The sequence below is a fragment of the Neopelma chrysocephalum genome, unplaced genomic scaffold, assembly GCF_003984885.1.
Source record: "Neopelma chrysocephalum unplaced genomic scaffold, ASM398488v2 Primary Assembly neopelma1_71, whole genome shotgun sequence".
Classification (NCBI taxonomy): domain Eukaryota; kingdom Metazoa; phylum Chordata; class Aves; order Passeriformes; family Pipridae; genus Neopelma; species Neopelma chrysocephalum.
The window spans coordinates 3050481-3073521 of record NW_020897731.1 but is presented as its reverse complement, the minus strand read 5'-3'; the positions used below and the strand labels follow the sequence as shown (position 1 = coordinate 3073521).

General features: G+C 40.1%; 2 protein-coding genes across 8 annotated transcripts in view; one reads left to right on the top strand and one right to left on the bottom strand.

Moving 5' to 3' along the window:
- The window catches only part of PPP2R2C (protein phosphatase 2 regulatory subunit Bgamma), a 193481-nt gene extending 190233 nt beyond the window's left edge, over positions 1–3248 (bottom strand). For 2 of the 6 annotated variants that reach the window (XM_027686503.1, XM_027686504.1), the window contains exon 1: positions 2810–2877. Coding sequence is in view for 2 of the 6 variants with exons in the window: in XM_027686495.1 (XP_027542296.1) it covers positions 2810–2890; positions 3084–3099 (97 nt within the window). In the remaining 4 variants the exon portion in view is untranslated. Of the gene's footprint in view, positions 1–2809; positions 2891–3083 lie in introns of those variants that run through there. The other 4 variants (XM_027686495.1, XM_027686496.1, XM_027686500.1 and 1 more) reach the window with 4 other exon arrangements.
- Positions 3249–6575: 3327 nt separating this feature from the next.
- Positions 6576–23041, top strand: part of MAN2B2 (mannosidase alpha class 2B member 2) — a 31596-nt gene continuing 15130 nt past the window's right edge. For both annotated transcript variants that reach the window (XM_027686518.1, XM_027686517.1), the window contains exons 1-7: positions 6576–6737; positions 10268–10414; positions 13966–14071; positions 16388–16560; positions 17791–17906; positions 18730–18907; positions 22052–22250. In XM_027686518.1, coding sequence (XP_027542319.1) covers positions 6600–6737; positions 10268–10414; positions 13966–14071; positions 16388–16560; positions 17791–17906; positions 18730–18907; positions 22052–22250 — 1057 coding nt within the window. In that variant the 5' untranslated portion in view covers positions 6576–6599. The remainder of the gene's footprint in view (positions 6738–10267; positions 10415–13965; positions 14072–16387; positions 16561–17790; positions 17907–18729; positions 18908–22051; positions 22251–23041) is intronic.

Genomic DNA, 23041 nt, shown 5'->3' with positions numbered 1-23041 from the left:
TAGAATAACATAATGCCAGCTTAGAGTTCACATCATAAAATATTTCAAACATGCTTTAACTTACACGAAGTTTGAAAGAAGTTAATGTGATTTGGAACTTGAAGCAAAGGGCCTGGAATAAGCAGTCCTGTTAACAATCCACTAGATCATTTGAGCAAACAGCAAAAGATCTGACTTTTCAGAAGTCCCAGGGTACTATCTGCTTAATAGTTGACATTCAGCTTCTATAAAAAGCACATCCTTAACTTTTATATTTAATTCTTCTAGCCTGTAAATGAATAATCTAATACTGTTCTTCATACAGCTTTTGTGAGCCTGCACTTAATGTGAGCACAGTGCTTTGAGATCTTTAGCACGAATAAAATATATTTTGCACTCAGACGTTAATTATAGAAGTAGCAATATTTGAAATAGGATTTTGTTTCAAGGCAGCAAGACTAAATCAAACATGATTATCTTGGCTTTGATTGTGATATTTTACTTACTATGCTCTATTTTTCCTTGCATTTGAAATATGTAATTTCGCTTTTCTGTTATGTAAATGAATGTTTTTCATCTAACATATCTATTTTTGGAAAAAGAATAATTTTCTTTCCTAGGCTAAGACAGAAACGTTGCAGAACACAATTCTGAAGTCTAACTGACAGAGTACCGCAAGGTCATTGCAAGCACTCAATAGCAAAAGCAGCAAGAGATGCCCAGAAGACTCACTGAACTTAGAACATTACTATGTAAAGGTTTATCTACACAGATATCTATCTAGATATATAAACAACACAGTAATATTTAATACAGATTAACTAGTCCTTCTGTCCTTCAGTTAGGTGACCCCAACCAGTGCAGCTACAGTTACAAGTTGTGGTCTTTTTGAAAAGTAAAAAGAACTGGGATAAGGACAGGAAAAAAACACTCGCATGCAAAAGAGGTCAAGTCACTGCCACCATGGACCTCTCTTTGAAATATTGTTTATTACTTCTGCGAAGTGTGTTGATTACACTGCTGTATGCGTTCTTACATATCAGTGGCATTTAATGGACAACAATGTACTCAGGAAAATACATGTCATATTTATATATAATCCTATTAAAATAAACAGGGTTTACTACCTGCAGATTACTTTGATTCTATAGTTTGTGTGATCAAATTACATTGCTTCAGTCTTCTGTTCTCTGAATTTCACATATTCCCATGCTGAGTAAAGAGAAAACATGTAATATTTACATTTAAGTCATGGAGCAAAATTAGGAATCCAAAAATTGCCAGCATTAAAGAGAACTGAAGTTAGGGCTAGCTAAGTAATTTTAAAAATTATGCCCTGTGATAAAAGACGACCCAATAAATCAAAGGAATAAAGCACCTGTTGAGAAGAAAACACTATCATCTCAAAGCAGTGCTGAAACACTGGTATTTACCCAGACGAATGAGGTTAAGAAGCATATTCTACTCATTCAAATCTTTAAATGAAAGTAAATGCCAACCTAAAGCTTGTTTTCAGCATTCTGTGATGCCTAAGAAATGCTGTCACTCACTCATTACACTCCCTCACACGGATGTAATTTCCACCCCCACCTATCGTCATCACATCTGGTTTGGTATGCAATTTCACCAAAAAAAAAGTCATGTAGGCACAAAATCACATCTTTTGAGAAATGCTTTAGTATGCAAGTTTGTGTAATTACACACACTATTAAGTGTACCTTGAAATATAAACCACCATGGAATAATTGGGAGGAAAATCTTAGTCCAAAGCCTCAATCGAGCTATAGCTTATTATTAGTATGCTGGGGTTTAAATCACTTCTCCAAACAGCAAAGCACAAGACATAACAGAAAACCTCACATCCCAAAGAGTCACAGATAATAAAGCTGAAAGAGACTGCAAACAGGTAATCTTTCTACCTACCCCACAAGGTCTGTAGCTTTATCACTTCAATCTATGTTTGCGAAACAAACAGTGAGACTTCACTGTCTACCTACTTCATGTATTCCAGTGTTGAAAAGTTTCCCCTAACGCTGAACCTGAATCCAATCTATTACAGTGTGCCACCTTCCTCGGTACTGGAAAGTTTTTCAGTCTAGCCGGACTTCTGATGCATCTAAAACCCTTAGAAACAGTTAATACACTCTTCTCAGGAATACATAGCACCAGCAGCATCAAGATGTGGTATTAGCTCCACTTAACTCACTGAAAACAGACACTGAAAGAGGCTCACGGCACTGCACGTTACACATCTGGCATCATGGAAAATACACAGGTTCGCACCTAAGTCTCTGCATGTTCAAAACCATACATGGTTCGAAGACAGTGGGGAAACTTTCTTCCCTGGCACCCAAGGACTGTTCTTTCTCTGATCACAGAATATTAAAAAAATATAACTCTCCAGCTTTCCTCTGTTTTCAAAGTTAAGGGGGTGGAAAAAGGCCAAAAAACTTTATAGCAGGTACTACGCAGACCGTCTTGCACCAGCACCCACCGAGGCCAAGGCCAAGAGGGCTGATGTCACTCTAGGCCGCCAGATGCAAAACACTACTTTTCAAAACAAAACAAAACAAAACAAAAAAAAACAACCACAAACACCAGCCAAGACACTTTCACAAGGCCCGGAACTTGCCAACCACAGGCGGGCACCCCGTGCCAGCCCACCTCCCCTCCTGTCCTGGGCACATTCGCCACCTCCGCCGCCCCACAGCCCTGGGGCTGCCACGTGCTGCCAGTGTCTCTCTCCCACCAGGGATTCCCGTGTCTCCACACGCTGCCGGCCGGCACAGCAGGCGAGGGGCCGCGTCCCCTTCGGCACCTCTGTACTCACCTTCAGACACCTCGAACTCGGCTGCTCCATTGAGCTGGTAGAGGCACCAGTCAGCCGCGCTCTCGCCTGTGGGGCCGCCGGCTGGGCAGGAGGAAAGGCACAGTCAGTCGGGGCACCCAGGGTCGGCGGGGGGACTGGGCTGAGGGAGGGAGAAGGGAAAGCGGGCAACGGGAGAAAGAGGCAGATGGGGAGGAGAGATGGAGGGAGCTGAGGAGGGAACAGAAGGATGAAAGGGGACAGAGAGCGCCGGGGGAGGGAGCGCGTTTCCAGATACCCTGCTTGTGGGACATGGGTGTTGCCCTCCGGAAGGCGCCCACTGCTCTGAACTGTTATTTGCTCTGCTCCCAACGCCCTTAGCTCGGGGCGCCTCCTCCTTCTCCCAGCGGAGCGGGCGCAGGCAGCCGCCGCTGCCTCGGGGCGCTCAGGGAGCCGGGGGAGGGAGGACGGGAAGGAGAGGAGGCTCCGCCCGGAGCTCCCGGCGGAGGCGGCGCAGCCTCGCCAGGACCCGCCGCGCCCGGCATCGCCGGCCCCGCCGCGGCTCCAACAGGTGTGAGCGGCCCCGGCCCCGGGTGGGATGCGACGCCCCAGCCTGGCCTCGCCCCCGGCCAGGAGAATCCTCCCTACCCTCCGTCCAGGAGAAGCCCTCCCTGCCCTCCGTACGGAAGAATCCCTTCGTGGCGTCCGTCCGGGACAATTCCTCCGTGCCGTCTGTCCGGCTGCCGTTGCGAGCTCCCCACTGGGGGCCGCAGATGCCCGCGCTCCGGGCAGCCCGGCGCGCTCGGGTGCGCGTCCCGGTGCGCCAGAACCCTGGACACACATCCCTGGGGAAGAATACACACCAGGGCCTCGCCAGTGGCACCCGTGCCAGCGGCCCTGCTGCTGCTCCCGCTTCGTCACGCAAAGCACTGGTGGTTAAGTTGAATGTCGCACGACATTCATCTCAGTTCGCTTACCAGCCCTAGTCCATGTCGGCTATCTTACGGATAAAGGCTACAAATACCATGTAAATTGTTGGGGTTTGTATACACTGAAATCACTGCAAGGCAGGAGAGTGGTTTTCATCTGGCCCACGAGGCCCTGTGATTCTGCAAACTGTCTTTACAGCCTTCCTGAGAGGTGGGTAAGAAAGCAAACCTGTTACCAAGTAAGCCCAAGTGCTCTGTGCAGTGACCTTTGCCTCCACTGGGAAATGGTTAGGGGAATGGCAAATTTTAAAACACTGAAATAGTCAGCTAGAGCTAAGTCATGTTAATAAACACCTTTATTCTTACACATGTCCACCCCAAAAACACGACAGGAGGGAAACGTAAAGGTACGTTAGTTGCTCTGTTAAGCAGGTGACTTTCTTGATTCTTAAGACAATTGTGACTGCTTAGCTTGTAGTTGGCAGCATCCTGCTGACATCGTCTGTCTTTTCAAGGTGACAGTGTCAGAAGCCCACATAGCACAGCTCATTACAAAGAGAGCAAACACACTTTGTATGGGCAAATGAGAAAAGCTTAAGAAAGAATACAAGATGACTATAATCGAGCCAGACTATGAGATTAGGAGCCAACAAGAGGATAAAGTATCAATGTAGGCAGCTGTCATGGCATAGTTACACTGGCTCGTCCATCTAGTTTTCACTGTTTGTGAAATGGTATGGAAATGGCAAGGAAGAATTACTTTCGGCATAAATTCTACTTTACATACCTACATTTTGATCTGGCCCATCAGCCCATGTGGATCCACAGACTCTTTACAGCATCCCTGAGAGGTTAGTAAGAAAGCAAACCTGTTATCAAGTAAGTCTAAGTGCTCTGTGCAATGACATTTGCTACGTTCATCCCTTTTTCCAGCAAGTGGAGACCCTGCTGATACCTTTAGGTGTGTAAACTGTGGACACTTTGGTTAATGTTTCCTCATAAAAGTATTCTGTTCAAATATTTATGTTCTTCTCCACTGCATCCAAGACAGTGTCAGACTGTGGCCTTTGTGAAAGAGTAAGTAGGACGATTACAGTTTCTGAAGGAAATAGGTTTTAAATGGGAGTAACATTCTGCAAACATTTTCAGCTATTCTGGAAGCAAAGCAAAACAGCAACACTTCAGCTTGCCTGGGAACTTCACCTAAATTACAAAGACCGTAAAGCTTTCTGAGGTAAAAGAACATCAGTTGATTTAGACAGTGTGTGTATATATATCCCCAAGCCATATGTTTGCTGGATGTGCGCTAGCATGTGTGAGCGGCTAGTGATTCTTGGAACTGAAACAGTTTAAGCCAATGATTTGAGGGGAAAAAAAGCGTCATGGAGCTGTATTAAAGTAAAGCTTCATCCAGCTGCTTACAGTGATACTAACTGCCCCTAAAAATTACCCGTAGACCTTGATTACTTTTCATGACAAAGTATTATTACAAATAAAATAATCTTAGCATTCCAGTGTTAGCCTCTTCTTTTTGCAGAAAACTCTAGATTCTTATATTAATTCGCGATCAAGGGCCCTGTTCTGGGAGAATCCATTTGTATTAGGTTTAATTTTTATGAAATGTGGCAATTTTATGCTGTTCAACCTAATATGACCAATTTACATGGCACTTTTCATTCCGGACTTCAATAATTTATCAACTTTATATGTTCAAAAAAATTACCAAAATTGGCATGTAATGCAGCACATGTGCTTTTTCTTTGTAAAATGAGGGGATTGATACAAAATGCATTTACAGTGTGTGATCAGTTTCTACAGGTATCTTGAATATTGAGAGGGGCTAATTTGCACCCAAGTGCCATCTAGTCCAGTAGGAATTAATCTTTTACTTTTATCAGTATAAGTCTGTAGGTGGACACTTAAGCTATTTGTGATTGTTTCTTTCAGTCACAGAGAGATGACTGATTTAACTAGGATTGGAATCTAGTAATGCTAAATCCACAGACAAACTGAATGTGGGAGCAGTTACCACCCTTCATCTGATGTCCTTTACTTTTGCACTATTGGAAATGAGCTAAGAGTTTGGTATGATATTTTTTGTCATTTCAGGATTGTAAGGTTGTTAAAAGCATATCATTTACTGAAATCAGAACTTAAGCAAGGTAGTTGATTTATACTATAGTGTATTTTAAAGTTTAAAAAATAGTTTAATCTAATTTGGCTTTCAATATCACAGTGATTTATTGGGCAGAAACAGGTGCAGCTGCAGAGAAAACTTCTGAGGAAACTGGACTACATTATACTATAACATTTTTTAATTTTGGGTTGGATTTTTTTTCCTTTTTACTAGGACTTTATGGAGAGAGAAAGGTCTGCCTTTTCAGTTCTCAGTGCAGGGTCTACCTGTTGCTAGCAGCAATAAAACACATGATAATACCAATTTAAATGGGATCAGAAGGGCAATGACATAGAATTTAATCTTGCTACAACTTCAAAACTTCAAAGAAGCAGACAGTAAACCGTAATGAACTTGAAATAAAGAATTTGCACTCAATTCAAAGGAATTTCCTAGATTTAAAAAAAAATATATATATGGATTTATAGATGTTCAAAACGCAGAACTTGGCCTCTCCCTGAGCAGTCCAGTGTTCCAAGAAAACCAGCTCCGGAATTTTCAGCGAGAGCCACCCGGGGGCTGCGGTTTGACCGGCTCTCCACCCCCGCTGTGGGGATCTCACACGCCCGCAGCAGAGCCACCCCCTCGGGCCCCAAAATCCTCTCGTTTGACAGGAAACTCCTGCCGCCTACTTTATTTATTTATTTATTTCTAGGCGGGGAGGCGGTGCCGCGGGACGCGGAAGTGCGGCGGGAGCGCCGCGGCCGCCATGGCTCCCAAGCGCATCCCGCTCCTGCTCCCGCTCCTCATCCTCGCCCTCCTCCCGCAGGCCGGCGGCCGGAGCGACCTGCGGGCCTTCGTGGTCGCCCACAGCCACATGGACGTCGGCTGGATTTACACGGTGCAGGTCGGCCCCGGCTGAGAAGGCGGTGGGGTGGGTTTGCCGCGGCTGGGGCTGAGCCGCCCTGGGCGTCCTCGGGCGTGCGGAGCTGCCCGGACCGTGTAACGCGGGCCGCGGGCTCTGCCTGTTCCTCGAAAACACCTTGCGGAGAAACGCCTAAATCCCCGTAGGGTGCAGCTCCTGCCCCGAGGGTGGCCTGGAGCGTGCTCCATGCCCTGGTGTTTCGAGATCCTCGCTTGGAGGAGGCACGGTTGTTCTAGGAGCCATGCCCTTGAATTCTGGGTTTGTCTGTGCCCGCGTTCTGCAGAATCCTGATGGATTTTTTTTTAAGGGAAATCGTCAGTCTGTTTCGTGGTACTTTGATTATTTGGCAGGTTTTCACGGTGCTTAGGTGGTAGAGTCACCATCCCTGGAGGTGTTGAAGAGACTGAATGTGGCACTTAGTGCCGTAGTGTAGTAGATGAAGTGGTGTTGGGTCAAAGGTTGGATTCGATGATCTCAGAAGTCTTTTCCAACCTGATTGATTCTGTGATTCTGTGATCTTGTTATTAAGCCAAAACCCCGGGAAAACTTTGTCTTTTCTTGAGCGAAGAGAACGGGATGCCAGGTCCTCTCTAAGTGGTGTGGGTTGGAGCCTGGTGCCACTGAAGTGTAGTAGCAAACTTAATTTTTGCTAAATACATGACATGCAGAGCAAAATAAACCAAGTGGGGCGTTGGTACCTTTTATATTTGTTAGTCAAAATCCTAAATCCTGAATCCTTTTTCATTAGTAGAATTTCTTTCGTTTATGTGTGAAAGATGGAATACTTCACTCGCTAGAGGGAAATGGCAAGAGGCCTAACTAATAAAAAAGAGGTGATGGCTCACCCAGGAATCTCTGCTGTGCATGTATTCTGTCTCCCCTTTTTAGGAAAGATTAGTGAATTTCTCCTTTAATATTTCAAACTCCTACTCAGAAATTGCATCAGAGAATACAAAACTAATTTTTATTTTGGATTGGTTAGTGGTCAAAGATCTCCAAAAGAAATGAAACATGTCATTTTTATTTTACTTTTTTTTTTACAAGATGCAGTTGCTTGAAGGCTCAGTTCCTCTGCTGTTAAATCTAAAGCATCAGCAATTCCTGTAGTGAAAAACCACAGAGGTTACCTGTGGATTATTTCAAATCCTTCTGTAGTAAATTAAAACTTGAAGGTAACTCTGTAATACAAATGTGATCCCAGCCTATTTAGTGGTTTTGGTTTGCATAATTATTAATTGTCACTCATTACTGACAGCATATTGGTTTTTTTAGTGTTTTATTTCTCCATTTATAATGTGAAATATAAGCATTTTATTTATGATATCGGAACAGCAGTCTTCGCTGTGTGCTGGAAGTTATGGTATTGATGGAGAATTCTGGCATTGGATGTATAATAGAACTTTTTATTTTCCTCTCAAAGAAAGCTATCTGTTGCAATCCAGTGATAACAGTGGTACCATAATTTACATGAGATGTGGCAACTCACTGATGGGTCTTGACTATATGGGTGAAAGACACCTCACCATTGTCTAGAATGCAGTACAAAACAATTTTTGCATCTTGGTATAAGTTTAAAATCTGTATTTAATTAAGTAAAATCTGGGTCACAGCAAGTATCTAATGAGTATCTCATTAGCTGATAGAGGATATGAATTGGAAAGAAAATTTTTATTGTTGCTTGCAAGTATCCTGGTTTGTGAGAACAGTTATTTTCAGTTACCACCCAGGCAACTGGGGTTTGTGAACTTGTAGGATTGGGTAATATCTTACTGCTTAGTTCCAGTGTAGTTTGAGTCATAGTAAAGACTGACTAGCTTTAATCTCCAGAAAACTTGAAGAAAATATTTTCAGGAGGTTATGACACAGAATATTTTAGTATTGTATTCAATTTGAAAAGTCCTTGTTCAGTCCTTAAAATCTAGTGTACTCCACTCAACTATTAAGAACTAAAATTGAGCCTGATGTTGTAATCCTTGTACATATGCTTGAATTTTAGGATATATTGTTTGTTGCCAGTTACCAGTGAAAAATGAAAATTCAAGAGTAATCATTTGCGTGTGTTGTGTTTGAATATTGCTAAAACTTGAAATCCTTAGTTGAAATTTCACATTGTATTAAGCATCTAATCATAATCATGAGTTTAAAAAACCCTTACAAATCAATGGAGAAATCATTGAGGGAGTAATTATTTGGATAACCACAGCAATATTTTAAGCCATTCCTCCTACACTTGAATGTTTTCCTTTTCCTAATGACATGAGCGCTTTTACAAAGGTGGCTGAATTTCTATTGTGGAAAGCAAGGGATTAGGAAAAGTTAATTTCTGATTTGGATTAGCTCATCTCCTTCTTATTTCAAAGGGTGATTTTCATGTAGGAAATTTGCCTAAATATAAACTATGGATTCATGTTTACATATCATGGCCATTAGTTTTTAGAGGGGTCAGAGGTCTGTGTGTCAGTCAGTTTAAGATGTAAGTATTGTGCTGTGTGTTCTTAAGTACCAGCAGTTTAAGTAGAAAAGTGTTATGGTTAGTGTAAAATAAGTGTGCTATAACATGCAGATTACTTTGTTAGAAGAAAAGACAGACATTTCAGGAAATTCTGGGATCTCGGCTGTTGTCTTTAGACATTCTGTATCACTTTGAAATTAAGTAAAAGGCATAAAACTGTATCTGATCAGCAGAAGTTGTTCTGGCCAAGGTAAGTGTACATAAAATATCTTCAAAATTAATGTGATGTTGTTAATTTGATACCATATCATAGAATATAGCAGTGTGTGGGTTATTTGATGGATACAGCTGTCATATTTGCATTCCTATAAAAGTCCATAGGCCTTGTTCTGGAATAGAGGTGTCTTTAGGAGAGACATAGATGGGGTAGATGCACAAAATCTCACACTAGGTGTTTCTGCGTCAACAGTCAAACTCATTCTAAGATTCCTTTACCAGCTTGACTTTACTCTATCCTTAAACATCAAGCACATTCAGAGTTATTTTTCATAATAGTATAATTTACAGTGTATGTATCACTGTATTGTACTGGCAATGCACACCCACAGCACAGAGTCATACTCGCTCTGCAGAAGCAATTCTGGTAATTCAGGCCATCAAAAGAAGAGCAGGAATGGGAGAATAAAGTGTGCATGAGGGGTTTTTAACTCTGTTGGTGCAAAGTCTTACCATTCATGACACTGATTTAAGGTGAGCAATGAGGAACTGGGTAACGTGTTCCCAGTATGTCGAAAAGAAAGCCTGTATTAGTGTCCGGTGATCTTGGGAGAAGCGATGCCATGATCTAGTCAGGTCCCCAGTCACGGGGATGTATTCTGGAATGGAAGGGCCAAAGGGCTGAACATAATCACAACTCGGTCTTTCTGAGGGTACAAAGGAAGTGTGCAGTAAATGTGAAGTTTTCAATCTCTCTGTTTTCAAGCCCATTGAGTGTTTAAAACAGCCCTTTTATTATAGGCAAAACAAGGCTTATTTACTTCTTTTTCTTTTTTTTTTTCAGGAAAGTATGCATGCTTATGCAGCAAATGTCTATACAACCGTTGTAGAAGAGCTAATGAAAGGAAAAGAGCGCAAATTTATTGCAGTGGAGCAGGAATTCTTTCGACTCTGGTGGGACGTGGTAGCCACAGATACACAGAAGCAGCAGGTAAACTGCACTAGAGCCATGCTTCCTGCTAACAAGGAATCCACACTCTTTTCAGGGGACAAATAGGAGCAAAGTACTTCACCATTTGCTTTTTGCCCAGGTCTTGTGCAAGCTGTCTCTGAATCTGGTACTTCATATGAAAGGACCTTAATTCTAAAGGCAGTTGCAAGAGGTTAAGCCCCAGCTATAGATTAGAGCAGTAGGAGGTAGTAACCTTTGCACTGAAGACTTTTTAGACTTTACAGTTCTTGTTTCATTGGCAACTTACTTATCTGGGGGCAGGCTAGTATAAGACATGGGTCATTCTGAAAGAGGCTGCACCGATATCTGTTAAAACATCTGAAGCCTAACACTGCTGACAAGAATGAACTTTTTTTCTTTTCAGTTAAGTACTGCTCAAAAACCTCCCATTTGTAAACAAGGATACTGCAGCAAAGAGGTGACTGTGGATTCAATGGCACTGTGTTTTTTTTCTAGTGAAGACATCATGGGGTTTTATTTGTCACGTTTTCTTTCTTCTGGCGTGGAACAAACATATTGAAATCAAAGACTGGACTGGTAGCCTACAAGCTGGTTATGTCTTGCACTGCGATGCAGATGTTTGTTTTGGATGGTAAAACTAAAGAGTATACAGGTGCAGCTTCCCATAGGAACTTCCTCAGAACTCCATGGTGTATTTTGTTACCAGGGTCCAGCCAACAGTAGCATGTTACTTGTAGTACTTCACATTTTAGTTCATTTGAAGTTCTAGATGTGTAAAACATTGTGTAAAAAAAACACCTCTTGTCTGGTTTTGGAGGGCTTTTTACATAGTCCTTCACTAAATTCTGAATCTTCTGTAATATTCAGTATTTCAATAACAGCTTACAGCCTGCATGCAGCTGATCTTTGCATGAGAGATTTTGCTGGACTTAGGCAGTTTGCTGTTTTTCTCTGGGCGCTTTGCCCATACTTGCCTGTTGCAGGACGATTTTCTTATTTTTTTTTAAATTGGTAAACTGTACTGTAAGTCTGGGGTGGGGAAGAAAATAGCATAGGAAATGCTTTCTACAGGGAATATGTCATGGTGCTATAACTAAAGTAAAAAGTCAGGGCCTATGTTTCTAATATCTATTCTTGCTATTATGTGGAAGCCAGAGGAATAAATGACTGTCACATTTGACCTCAGTAGTGCAAAACTAGTACTTATGATTCAGCCCTTAATTTCCTAGCCTAATTATTTTTAATTGTTGCTTTTACGCATTTTATAGTCAGTTCTCTAGTTATTTTATAGTTGCTTCTCTGAAAAATAAAATGGTTAAAAACAAATTCCTCTAGAACCTGTGTGTCTAACATTGAATCTCTAATTTAGGAGCTGTGATGCTTGCACATAAATGACATGTTTTTAACATTAGCAAGTTGCAAATATTGGTCCCTGAAATTAGGTCACTCTTGTTACTGTCCTGCTTTTTCCACTTGAACTCTAGCATTAATGATTTTCTATGGTACCAGCACTCTGGTTTTAATTTTCCCTTTTTTTTTTTTTTTTTTTTTTTTAACTTAGTGGTTTGCTTGGAATACAGGATTTAATTCTAGTTTCTTTTGAAGTTTCTGCTTTGGATTGGAACAATAGCATTAAAAACTAAGAAAAGGTACAGCTTGGGTACAGAAGCTGGTTTTGCAATTCAGACAAGAGAATATGTAGGAGTGAAATGTACTGCAGCAGTATTCAGCCAGATATGGACGTGGTAGTTCTCAGTACATGTTATTTCCACAGTATTTTCTTGTATAAACTGTTTTTACCTCCTTACCCTTGTTTGATGTCTGGCTGCTTTAACTAGGGAAAAAAAAACATGTGTAGCCACTTCTGTCTGTTTTGTAGACATGAATTGATGTAAGGACTGTAATATTGTCCCAAGGGTCACAGATATGTTCTAACCTGCTGCTTATAGTACCACTTTATCTGTTTTTTCCATTCCTCCTTCCTTTTGCCCTGATCTGCTCAGAAAAAGTGCTTGTCCTTACAGATACTGTTTTCTTACACCCCCACCTTTTTTTTTTGTTTGATGGGGTATTAGATATTATTCAATTTTTTGAAGTATTTTTCTTGTTTTTTCACTCTCTCAGTGGTTCCACAAAGTTTACATTAAAGAAACATTTCCGTGGCCCAAAGTTTGGATCAGAGGTATATTTTAGACATCCATCCAAATGAGGAATAATAATCACAGATTCTTTTCATGTAGGTTAGGGCCAGTTCTGTGCTGACACCAGATATCAGTTATCTGGTCTCCCAGCATGCTAATCAGTCACCACAGTCAGCTGGAACTAATTTAGGAATGCTGAGCCCTGAAGCGTTTTCACAACATTGTGAAGGAGAGAAATGATTATAATCAAAATTGACAATCTGGCATCCTATCTTAGCAGACACTGAATGTTCCTGGGGAAATAAACATAATAGCTCTGGAACTGGCATCCTATGACAGATTTAAAAAAAAAAAGGTGGGGATTAAAATCCATATTTATATAAACTTCATTTTTGGAAGTCTGGGATATCTCTCAATTTGTAGTGAAGTAACTATAATAAAAACAGAAGACTCTGTAAGACTTTTAGAAAGGGACACAGACTACTCCTTCCTCCCTCCAAACACCACCCCCTACTTCATCCAGCATTTGCTGAAAGTTATACTTGTCAGCATACCTGTTGTTTCTAGTAGCTGAAATTTAAGAACAAACAACCCCCAAACAAAAATGAACAAAATGAAACCCAACCAACCAACCAATCAAAAAGAATAAACCCCCAAAACAACCCACGCAGAAAAACCACCCAAAGTTGAACGGTTTTTAAACTAGGAAAAAGAGACCAGAAACGCAGGGGTTTATCAGCAATGGGTTTATCAGGCAGGCAAACCCGTGGAATTACTATTTCTTCATAAAGCATTCTGTCTGTCACAAGTTGAGCAACTTGTCTGTGCTCCAAAGGCAAGACAGATGCATACAGAGTAGAAGAGGTATGTATGTGATGACACACTGTCTCTCTCCTGGATCCCACAGATCTCAGTCTCCAACTGAAGGAAACCTTGGAAGCCTGAATATTGTTGCATGCCTGGGGTTCTGTTGCTGCTTGCAGGGGGTTGCATATTGTTCCCTCATCCAGCCACCCAATACCTTCCTTAAGGACACAGCAGACATGACTGTAGGCTGCTGCCAGTGCTGTGTATGGGGATGAGTCTGGAGTTTAGACAGTATAAAAAGGCACAGTGAGAGCCCTACTGAGAAACACCAAAAGGTCAGTGTGTATCTGGCAGTGCACCCTTTGTGTCTGCTACCTAGTGTCAGTGCAAGCTGGGTAAATCAGTGCACTGTGCAACACATTAGTATGCTTTTTTCCTCCTCCTTGTTCTCCTTTTGATAGCAGTCACTATAGACAACCTTTTATCCCACTTTTGGTCCTGGATGCCGTCTTGAGGAGTGTTGTGTCTGGGTAATGTGCTGTGATCTGAAAGGAATTTGCAGCCTTTCTGGATAAGACTGAAATGATGTTTATGTTCTGTGTCTTAATTTCAATATTATAGGTCCATCAGTTGCTTCAGGAGGGACGACTGGAATTTGTCATTGGAGGACAAGTGATGCATGATGAAGCTGTGACACTAATTGATGATCAAATTTTACAGTTGACGGGTATCATATTTGCATTTAACTTTTATTTTTCATTGTTATGACCTTGGAGGTTTTGTTTTTCATTTTTTCCACCTCAGAAATTGCTATTATTTTCTTACTCTTTAAGAACTGTTGAAAGATCTCATTTTTTGGTTGCTGGTGGGTTATTTATATAAAAATCTTTGCTTTAAAAAAAATAAAAACCGTGACAGTTATGCAGCAAGCACAAGGGTTACCAAAAGCTGTTTTGTCAGTTATAAACTCGTTTGGAGCAGAGGCATTTTGTGTGTGTGTATGTGTGTGTGTGTATGAAAATACTTGGTATTTTTTCATACTCTGTATGAAAATACTTGGTAGCAATTCAGAGTGTGAGCAGGTTGTATTGTTCAGGCAGAGTTTTCTGCATAATGGGAGCCATGGAATGTCACTGAGGTCATCTGAAATCAGTTGAAGGACTTGCCTGATGAAGAAACCCCCATTTGTAATCATGGTCATCAGCTTCTGTTAGAAGGTGCATATTTCCAAGAGATGCACTATTTCCCATTTTAATCTCCCAGCTTCTGCATCCAGTCATTTGTGTGTTACACCTGGCCATCTGATGGTTTAGAAAGTCTTTTAGCACATAGGTTTATCTGGTTAATGAAAAAAGAAACAAGATAAATCATGCCACCACCGTGCTATAGAAGTCCATAACGTGCCATGAGGGAGTAGCAGGGAGGGGATGTATTAGCACCAGCTGCCATGGCTGATATAAACCCTGCCCATTTCAGGGCTATACTCTGTGCAGCTTTCTACAGGGGAGAGTAAAGGGCCAGGAAACACTTCTGTTATTTTCTGAATCTGCACAGCACCACTGGCCTTGTTTCTTGCTTTATCAAGAGCACGAGATTAGCAACTGCTTCTGCATCTCAGTGAGTCACCACATCACACTCTGGCCAAGAGGAAAAGAGGAGATGAACTACTGCAAACACAGCTTTCTTTCATTGGAGTTAGCTGACAAAGACGTTATTTCTAATTTAATATTTCATTCTGTGTATAAACATATTAAAAAAAAAATTTGAGTTTGATAACTTATTCATCAGGAACAGAAGTATTAATATATTTTAAAATTCTCATTTTTTTCCCCTGAAAGCGCTCTGCTCAGTTTAAGTACATATGAAAAAAAAAAGTATCCTTGCATTGTGTGGAGTTCAAGCTGAGAAGACAGAGCCAGTGCAGATATTTAGGGTCTATATTTCATGTCTTCTCCTGTCTGTCCAGCCAGCTATGTTTTGGAAGAGCCTGGCAAGCTCCGTTTCAAGTGTGCTTCCATTAGGAGAGTTAAAATAAACACGTTGTGAATATTTTCCCTACAGAAGACACTAACCATCGGAAAGATGAAGTGAAAAGAGGCCTTGCAACCTCACTTATTCAAATGTGATAATAAAGTTTGAACAGGAGTTAGTCCAAAATGGGGAAAGATATGATTGTGTTTTCAAATAGTTCTGAGCATAATTCTGTAACTATGAAATCAGGATCTGCAGAGGGGATTTTTTGTGTGTTTGCTTGACTGGTTGGTTTGTTTTGGGTTTGGTTTTGTTTGTTTTGGGGGGTTTGTTGTTTGTTTGGGGGGGAGGTTTGGTTTTGGTTTGTGCGGATTTTTTTGGGTGGATGGTGAGGATTCTAGTCCAAAATGCTGGAGTTCCAAATAAAACCTACTGCTTCGCTGTTTTTTTACTTTCATTTGAGTGATTTTTTTCTGAGTTTATTGTATTATCTGGTCTTTCTAGTTTGGGGGTTTCTTTTTTCAAAACTCATTTCTATACAAAATTAAATAACATTAGTTGTAAATAACATCTTGTATCAAGATTGCTGTTAACCTTTGGCTTTTTTCTTTTTATATGACTGAGGATTGTATTCATTCTAGTTTTGTTTGCTGGATGGCTTGCTTCCTTCTCCCTTTGTCACTGATATGACTGAAATTTTCTGAGAATGGGTTTTATTTGAGCAAACATAAATTAACCCCCAGTTTGTTGTTTTCATGCAGACTCCAACCTCGCTATTAGCCTTAACTTAATCTGTATCTAAGCACTTTTTCCCAGGCCTGTCTCTAATCATAATTCCCTTTTGTTATTCGTGGTTTATAATGTTGATGAGTTATACTAGGCATAACAAAACAAGTACTGTCAGTGTGACACTTTTTCCTGTGAATCATTAAATTCCTGAAACTTTGAATGCTTTGGAAAACAGCAACAAAGAGTTATCCTTTAAGTGCTTATCTGTAACACTAAATGCCTATTAAATTTATAAAATTAACTTTGAAAAGTATTCCTAACCTAAACAAATTTTGCCTTGCAGAGGGCCATGGATTTTTGTATGAAACTTTTGGGTTCAGGCCTCAGTTTTCTTGGCACGTTGATCCTTTTGGAGCTTCAGCTACAACACCAACTCTTTTTGCTGTGGCTGGTTTTAATGCTCATCTCATTTCTCGGATTGATTATGATCTGAAGGCTGACATGCAGAAAAACAAGGTAAAAATAGCCGTAGGGATGAAACCATTGCCAGCCTCTCCTTCCAGTAACCTAAACCATGACATTAAGATAAACATCTCTGAGATCTGTGCAAGAAAATGCAGGTATTTCTTCTCTAAAAGTGACATGCTGACTGCCTGTGGTTATGGTGAAACATACTGTATCTGTGTTATCTGGTCAAGTAATGTCTTTGTGACTTCTGATCTGCAATGAAATGTAGTCTAGCCTGAAGAAGACATAGAATGTGGGGAGTTGGGCAAGTCTAAGTGGGCATTGAATTAGGAGTGTTGGAACTAGAGGTATCTAAAATAAGTTTGATTTCCCTGAGAAAATCTTGGCTCTGTCAGTTTTTATGTGGACTGTCTTAAAGTGTAGTGTGTATGTTTGGACATGGTGTTGTCAGGCTTGGAACATTTATTTGTACCTGTAAAATTAGTAATACTGGGTCAGTTAGAGTTGCAGCTATTCATGATTTTACTGAATTCAGTTTTTGTTTCATGTTCTGCCTTTTCATATCACAAGTGCTTTTCTTTTCATATCACAACTTTGAACTCTGATCTGTCATCAGTTTTACTCGCTACGTTATGTGAAAATAAGGGGCTTTCACTACTGTGATCTGGGCATTAGGCTGTTTTGATGAATCATGGGTAAAACTCAAATGTCTCTGAAGACAATAGAATTCCTGTTGAATTTGGTGAAGCAGGGACCTATCACCTTGTGTTTGCAGTGAAGTGCAATACTTCTTTTCTACTAAAATCTTTTATGAACTTTTGACAATCTTTGCCCAGCTAATTTTTTTCTGACACTTCACGGTCTGAAGGCTTCCAAAACCGTAAAAACTCTATTTCAGTTGATTAAACATTGATTTCCAGTCACTACAGTGCAATCAGACTACATCTGGATCTCTCTCCTAGCCTATAGGTGTCTACCTTCCACTGTAAAAAGGGAACTGTGATGGCTGTGATAAGTCAGGCTTACATCTGGATTTTAGAATGCTGGCAGTGTCCTCTCCTTTTCCATCAGTTATAATAGAACAAGGCAATGCTGTTGCCTCCTATATATAGTATGTGACCTTGCCTGAGGTACCATTGGCTGTTCTTCAGAAAAAGCACTTAAAAGTATTACAAGTGGTGGAAGAGAAGATGGGAGCTCTGAAGTCTTGAGTCGTTAATGATGTATTTCTGTGCTTGTCATCAAGGGTAATGGTTTCTTACCTTTTTTGTTTTCCAGAAGCTTCAGTTTGTATGGCAGGGTTCTCCTTCCTTATCTGAAAGACAGGAGATCTTCACGCACGTTATGGACCAGTACAGCTACTGTACTCCATCGCAGTTACCTTTTTCAAACAGGTCTGAAGATTTCCCAAATAAGCAGAAATGTTGTTCACTTCTGAGAGTTTATATTGTTGGAGTTTAAGCATTTTCTTTGACTGTTTTCTTTCAACAATGTTATGTTTCTTTCTTCTGCCCTGTGGTAGGTCAAGGAGATGTCTAGACTCTGTAGATCTGAGTAAGGATTATTAAGCACCCCCACCTACCCACTATAATAAATGAAGTTTTCTCACTACCTAACAATTAAATTCTAAAAAGTGACACTACTGACAGGTATTAAAGTACTTCAAAATATTGACAGACTTGAAATATTAAGTTTCCTAGCACCAGGAAGCTTGGAACACAGGTACAGCTTTCATACCTGTATATATATACACGTATAAATATATATGAGCGTGTATATATATAAAAATATATGTATGTATATATATGTATAAAATGTCAGTCCTTTTCCATTTACTTTTTGAAGAAATCTAAGAGCTTTTGAAAACTTTATTTTGCTCACTGGGTTATCCAGTAAAATACTCTGTAAATTAAGTCTACATGAGGGAACATCCTCTTTGTTACAAAGCTTTCTGGTTTGTCCTATGATTTCTTTGTTCTATGCCAGCAAGCAGCAGGGACTTGAAAAGTTGCACAGTGTTGAAAGAAAACTGGGCAATCTTCCCTCTACCTCCACTCTCAAATAAATGCTAAAACCGAAATACTAGCAATGATTAATAAACTGATTTTTTTGCCTCTAATTCCATGTCTGTCTACATTTTATACCAGCACCGTTTGATGTGTTTTTCCCACTTGAATAAATCCTGTTTATAACCTGCTGCTTTCTGCTTCTACTTAGGTCAGCATTTTATTGGAATGGATTTGCAACTTTCCCAGATCCCCCAAAAGATGGTGTTTATCCAAACATGAGTCTCCCTGTTACAGATAGTAACCTCCATCAGTATGCACAAACCATGGTGGCAAACATTAAGGAGAGAGCAGCCTGGTTCCAAACAAGTGATGTGTTGTGGCCCTGGGTAAGTGCCTCATCAGCATTTGCTTTAAAAATGGCAAGTACACTGTGGACAGTAGGATAATGTTACTTTGCTGCAGAATTTACTGCAGAAATGCACATACACACCATGTGACATAGTGTTTTTTCAAATAAGTGTGGTCCAAATGTCTACTAGTAATGATTTTTAAAACTTATGGTACAGTCTGCCAGCTGTCTAGCAAGTCTTCCACACTACTTAACATAGAAAGAAATGTGACAAAACTGTAAAGATAATCTCTTACAAAACTGTATATTGCAATATTACTTCCTTTTGTCTCTCTGGTTTGTCTGTTTAAATCATGTCTTTATGTAACTGCTTAGCACAACATAACTCTGTGTGAACAAAATTATAGCCTTACAATAAAACATATGACACATTTGGTAGACAAGGTCTTTTCTAACAGAAAATGTGTAATCATTTTCTTATACTGTCTTTGTATTTTAGTTAGAAACATAAGCATATACCAGCTTGGTCATCCAAAAACTTTTTTCAGCAGTGTGCTGTGTTAATTGTATCCTACACGCACACATAGCACTGATATGCTCTTGCTGTTTTTAAGTCCTTAGGAAAGAGTAACTTTCCCTAAACTGCATGTAGAGTCTGTTTTTTAATTTTGGTGGATGCTGCAGGTCTCACAATATTAAAGGATGATGTATCTTCTTAAGGTGGCTATTCTGCCACCATATCTGTTGTTGCAAAGAAAAACGTTTTCTGACTGATGCAACTTTGAGTCACTGATTTGTTTTTCTCCCGTGTTTGTAACACTGTTGCTTATATTGAATTTATTATTTTTATAGAGAGTAAGAAGATAAGGTAGGATAAAACACACAGTAGTGCTATAATGAAAGTTACGCTCGAATGGGAAGGAAGTTTTGAATAGTACAAATAAATCCCAAACATCTAGATCCAAACCTGCAGTTTTGCAGTAATGTAGGAAAACTTCAGTCTCTGACTTCTGTATTTGTGTGCTTGTGATAATGAGTTTTAAACAAAGTAATAGATGTTTGTTGCTCATTCATGGTACTATGTATAGAAGTAGAGAGAAATAGATATACTATGATTTTATACTATTTTTTCAAGATTACAAATACTTTGAAGTACTTGGATTTCTTTTTTTCCTTTAATTAAAAGAAGAGGAAATATATACCTTCCCATTTAAGCTCATACCTCACATCTAGACTGTTGTAACTTTTGTGATGAGTTACATGGACAAACAAGTGTTCATTCGTGATCAGAAACACCTAGTTGTACTAGTCTGTAGGGCAATGTAAAAGTTCAAACTTGACTCTTTAGAGGCCACAGGAGCAGATGTATTGTCTTCAGGGCTGGAACTGATCCTTGAGGTGTTTTTTGGCCAGTGTGGTTGAACTAATTGTATAGTAATGTATAGCGTTGTTCTTTTTCAAGGTTTTGTTGACCTAGTGAGTGGATGTGGCTAACTAAAGCAGGTTCTCCTGGATATCCTTGTTCTACAGAGCTACACTGCTCCTCAGCTACCATGTTCCGTGTCAGTGTGAGTGGTCAGTGTGAGTCTATCAGCCCAGCACATCCCCTTCTGTAGTGCAAAGTGTCTCTGCATTTTATGAGGAGGTCTTCTTGGATCATGGGTTGAAAGAAGTGCTCTATAAATGTGAAGTAGTTTTAACTGGTAAACCTATTACTTCCTTACAATTTTAACTAGAGTCAGCAGTAGGAAGTCTGGTTTGCACTGACTGCTGGCCTTTCAATTTTGTGGGATTTTTTTATATGTCTTAGTAGCTCATTCCAGTTTGAAGTTGTTTTCCACTTTGTGCTTTATGCATGCAATAGATCTTTAGGTATCTGTGAAGAACTTTTCTGCTTTGGAAGTAGAATTTCTACTTTTGTAGTAGTGGCTTAACCTGTTAGGTCTGAAGGACGGGCATGTGCACTAGGATTCATAAGGAATGTGACAGTAACCTTACTTGAAAAATGCAGTAAATGGGGAAGGGTGGGGTTGGCCTTCTCATCTGGGAAGAGAATGGGGAGAGTATTTGCCTCTAAGTTCAGTTGAACTCATCAAATTCAACTCATGCATGAGTTGAATGAGTTTGGCTTGTGAGGTTAAACCCATGGAACACAGCAGGTAAAGCATTGGGGTGGAAGATGGGATTGCAAAGAAAATAGAGCCTCCTGGACTACTTCCGCAAAAAAATTGTTAAGTTTTGGAAGCAAACTGCTGAAAGCATCTTTATTTTGCAAATGAGATCAGGATTTTATGTGGCTTTCACAAAAACAGTGTTGACTTCTTGTGCAGTGTTTTCTATCTCAAGCACACAGACATAAAGATGAGGCTGCATTAAGCTGCTGTCAGTGTTGGCCTTCTTATGTGAAGGAGGTATCTTAGCAAGTTACTGTGCTTCAGATGAATGTCTGTACTGTAATACTGATAACTGAAGGATACATGCAGTGCCATGGCTCAGTAACTCTATTTTCCTGTTCAGCTACTGTAGTTGAACAAAGTTGTGCTTAGTTATGCATTTTTTGAATGTTTGTACATGCAAGCAGTCTGTGTTGAGACACCTTCAACAGAAGGCAGAAGTTGTGCAAGCGTGCTTGAAAAGAGAGGGGCTTTAATGCACAGTATATCACCTCTCTTAACTGCTTGGATGAGTATCAGAAGTACTGTAGTCTACTCTTGTGAGGGGGGATCAGCAACACATTGTGTGACATTTGTACTGCAGTGATCTCCATACAGATTGTTTGTTTTCGCATCATGTCCTCAGCACTTCCTAAAGCTGTAAGAACTCTTAGCAGAACATAAGAACTTCGTTATTTTCTGTTGAGTGGGAGAAGTACAGTCTGAAAAGAAACAAAGGTCATCTTTCCAGGCATGTGTGTATGCATTTTTCAATTGGTACCATGAAATTTCATGCTTTTGCATAATATGGTGTGTCAACACACTTCTCCCTCTCTATAATTCTGGTTGGTTATCAGCTGATCTGTGCAAGTAACCCTACCCACTCTTGACAGTTTTGTAGAAAATATTTTGTTTACAGGCAATCAAGAGCAAAGGAAATACCACTTTAATATAGACTGGTATTAAAAAGGATTCTTCTAAATTATGTGACCCACAGTCATTTGGCTGTTCTGTTTTTGGTATTTCAGGGCTGTGACAAACAGTTCTTTAATGCATCTGTTCAGTACTCTAACATGGACTTGTTGTTGGATTATATTAACGAGCATTCTGGTGAGTTTGGAGTGACTGTCCAGTATGCCACTGTTGGTGATTACTTCCAAGCGGTTTATAGCAGGAATCTCACATGGGAAATTCGGAACTCTCAAGACTTTCTCCCATATTCAACAGGTAATTAAGTTCACAGCTGCCTAATGTCTGCCTCGAATGTATATATGTAAAATTTTAAGAAGGGAAAATGAGAAATACAGAGGAAAAACACATTCTCCTTATAAGATTTGTTTGCCCTACCAGGTGTCATCAATAGACAGTTTGATCCCAACTTAGTTGTGTAAAAAAGATTGTAGGGCCACCGTTGCAATATTTCTTTGGGAACGTTGGAAGCAATGGGTAAAGAAAGAGACAAAGAAAGAGTGAGTCTGAAAATAGATTTCTTGTCGAGTTTGCCTAACTTGAGGTTTTTGTTTTGCTGTCTATGAGTAACAACAGAGTGCAAAAGAAAGCTAAGCATAAGGTATCTTCATAAGTATGTGATATCATCCAATATTTTTTTTTATGTGCTGAAGAAATGCATAAATACTGCACTAATCAGATTCTGTTACAGTGAAAACAGTGAGCAATGAGCTAAACCTGTAGGCTTAGGCCACCTGGCTGAAATTCAGTTGGGTATTTCAGGTATTTCAGTGGATGGAGGAAGGTAAAAAAGACTGCAAAGTGTGTAACACACTTCAAACTGGTTAACAGATGGCAGTGGTAGCAAAGGTGCTTTGTAGAGGTGTATCAGCACAACTAACACAAGAAGTCTCTTGTGATGTTGGAGGGGTCTTGTCTGAACTCCATAAAGCAGAGATCCTAGGACCCATTCTCCTTCAAATATAGATTTTGACTATTTTTTTCATGTTTGGGTGTTTAACTTGGAATTCTTTCTCTTCTCTGCTTTCCACACTATAGCATGCACAAAT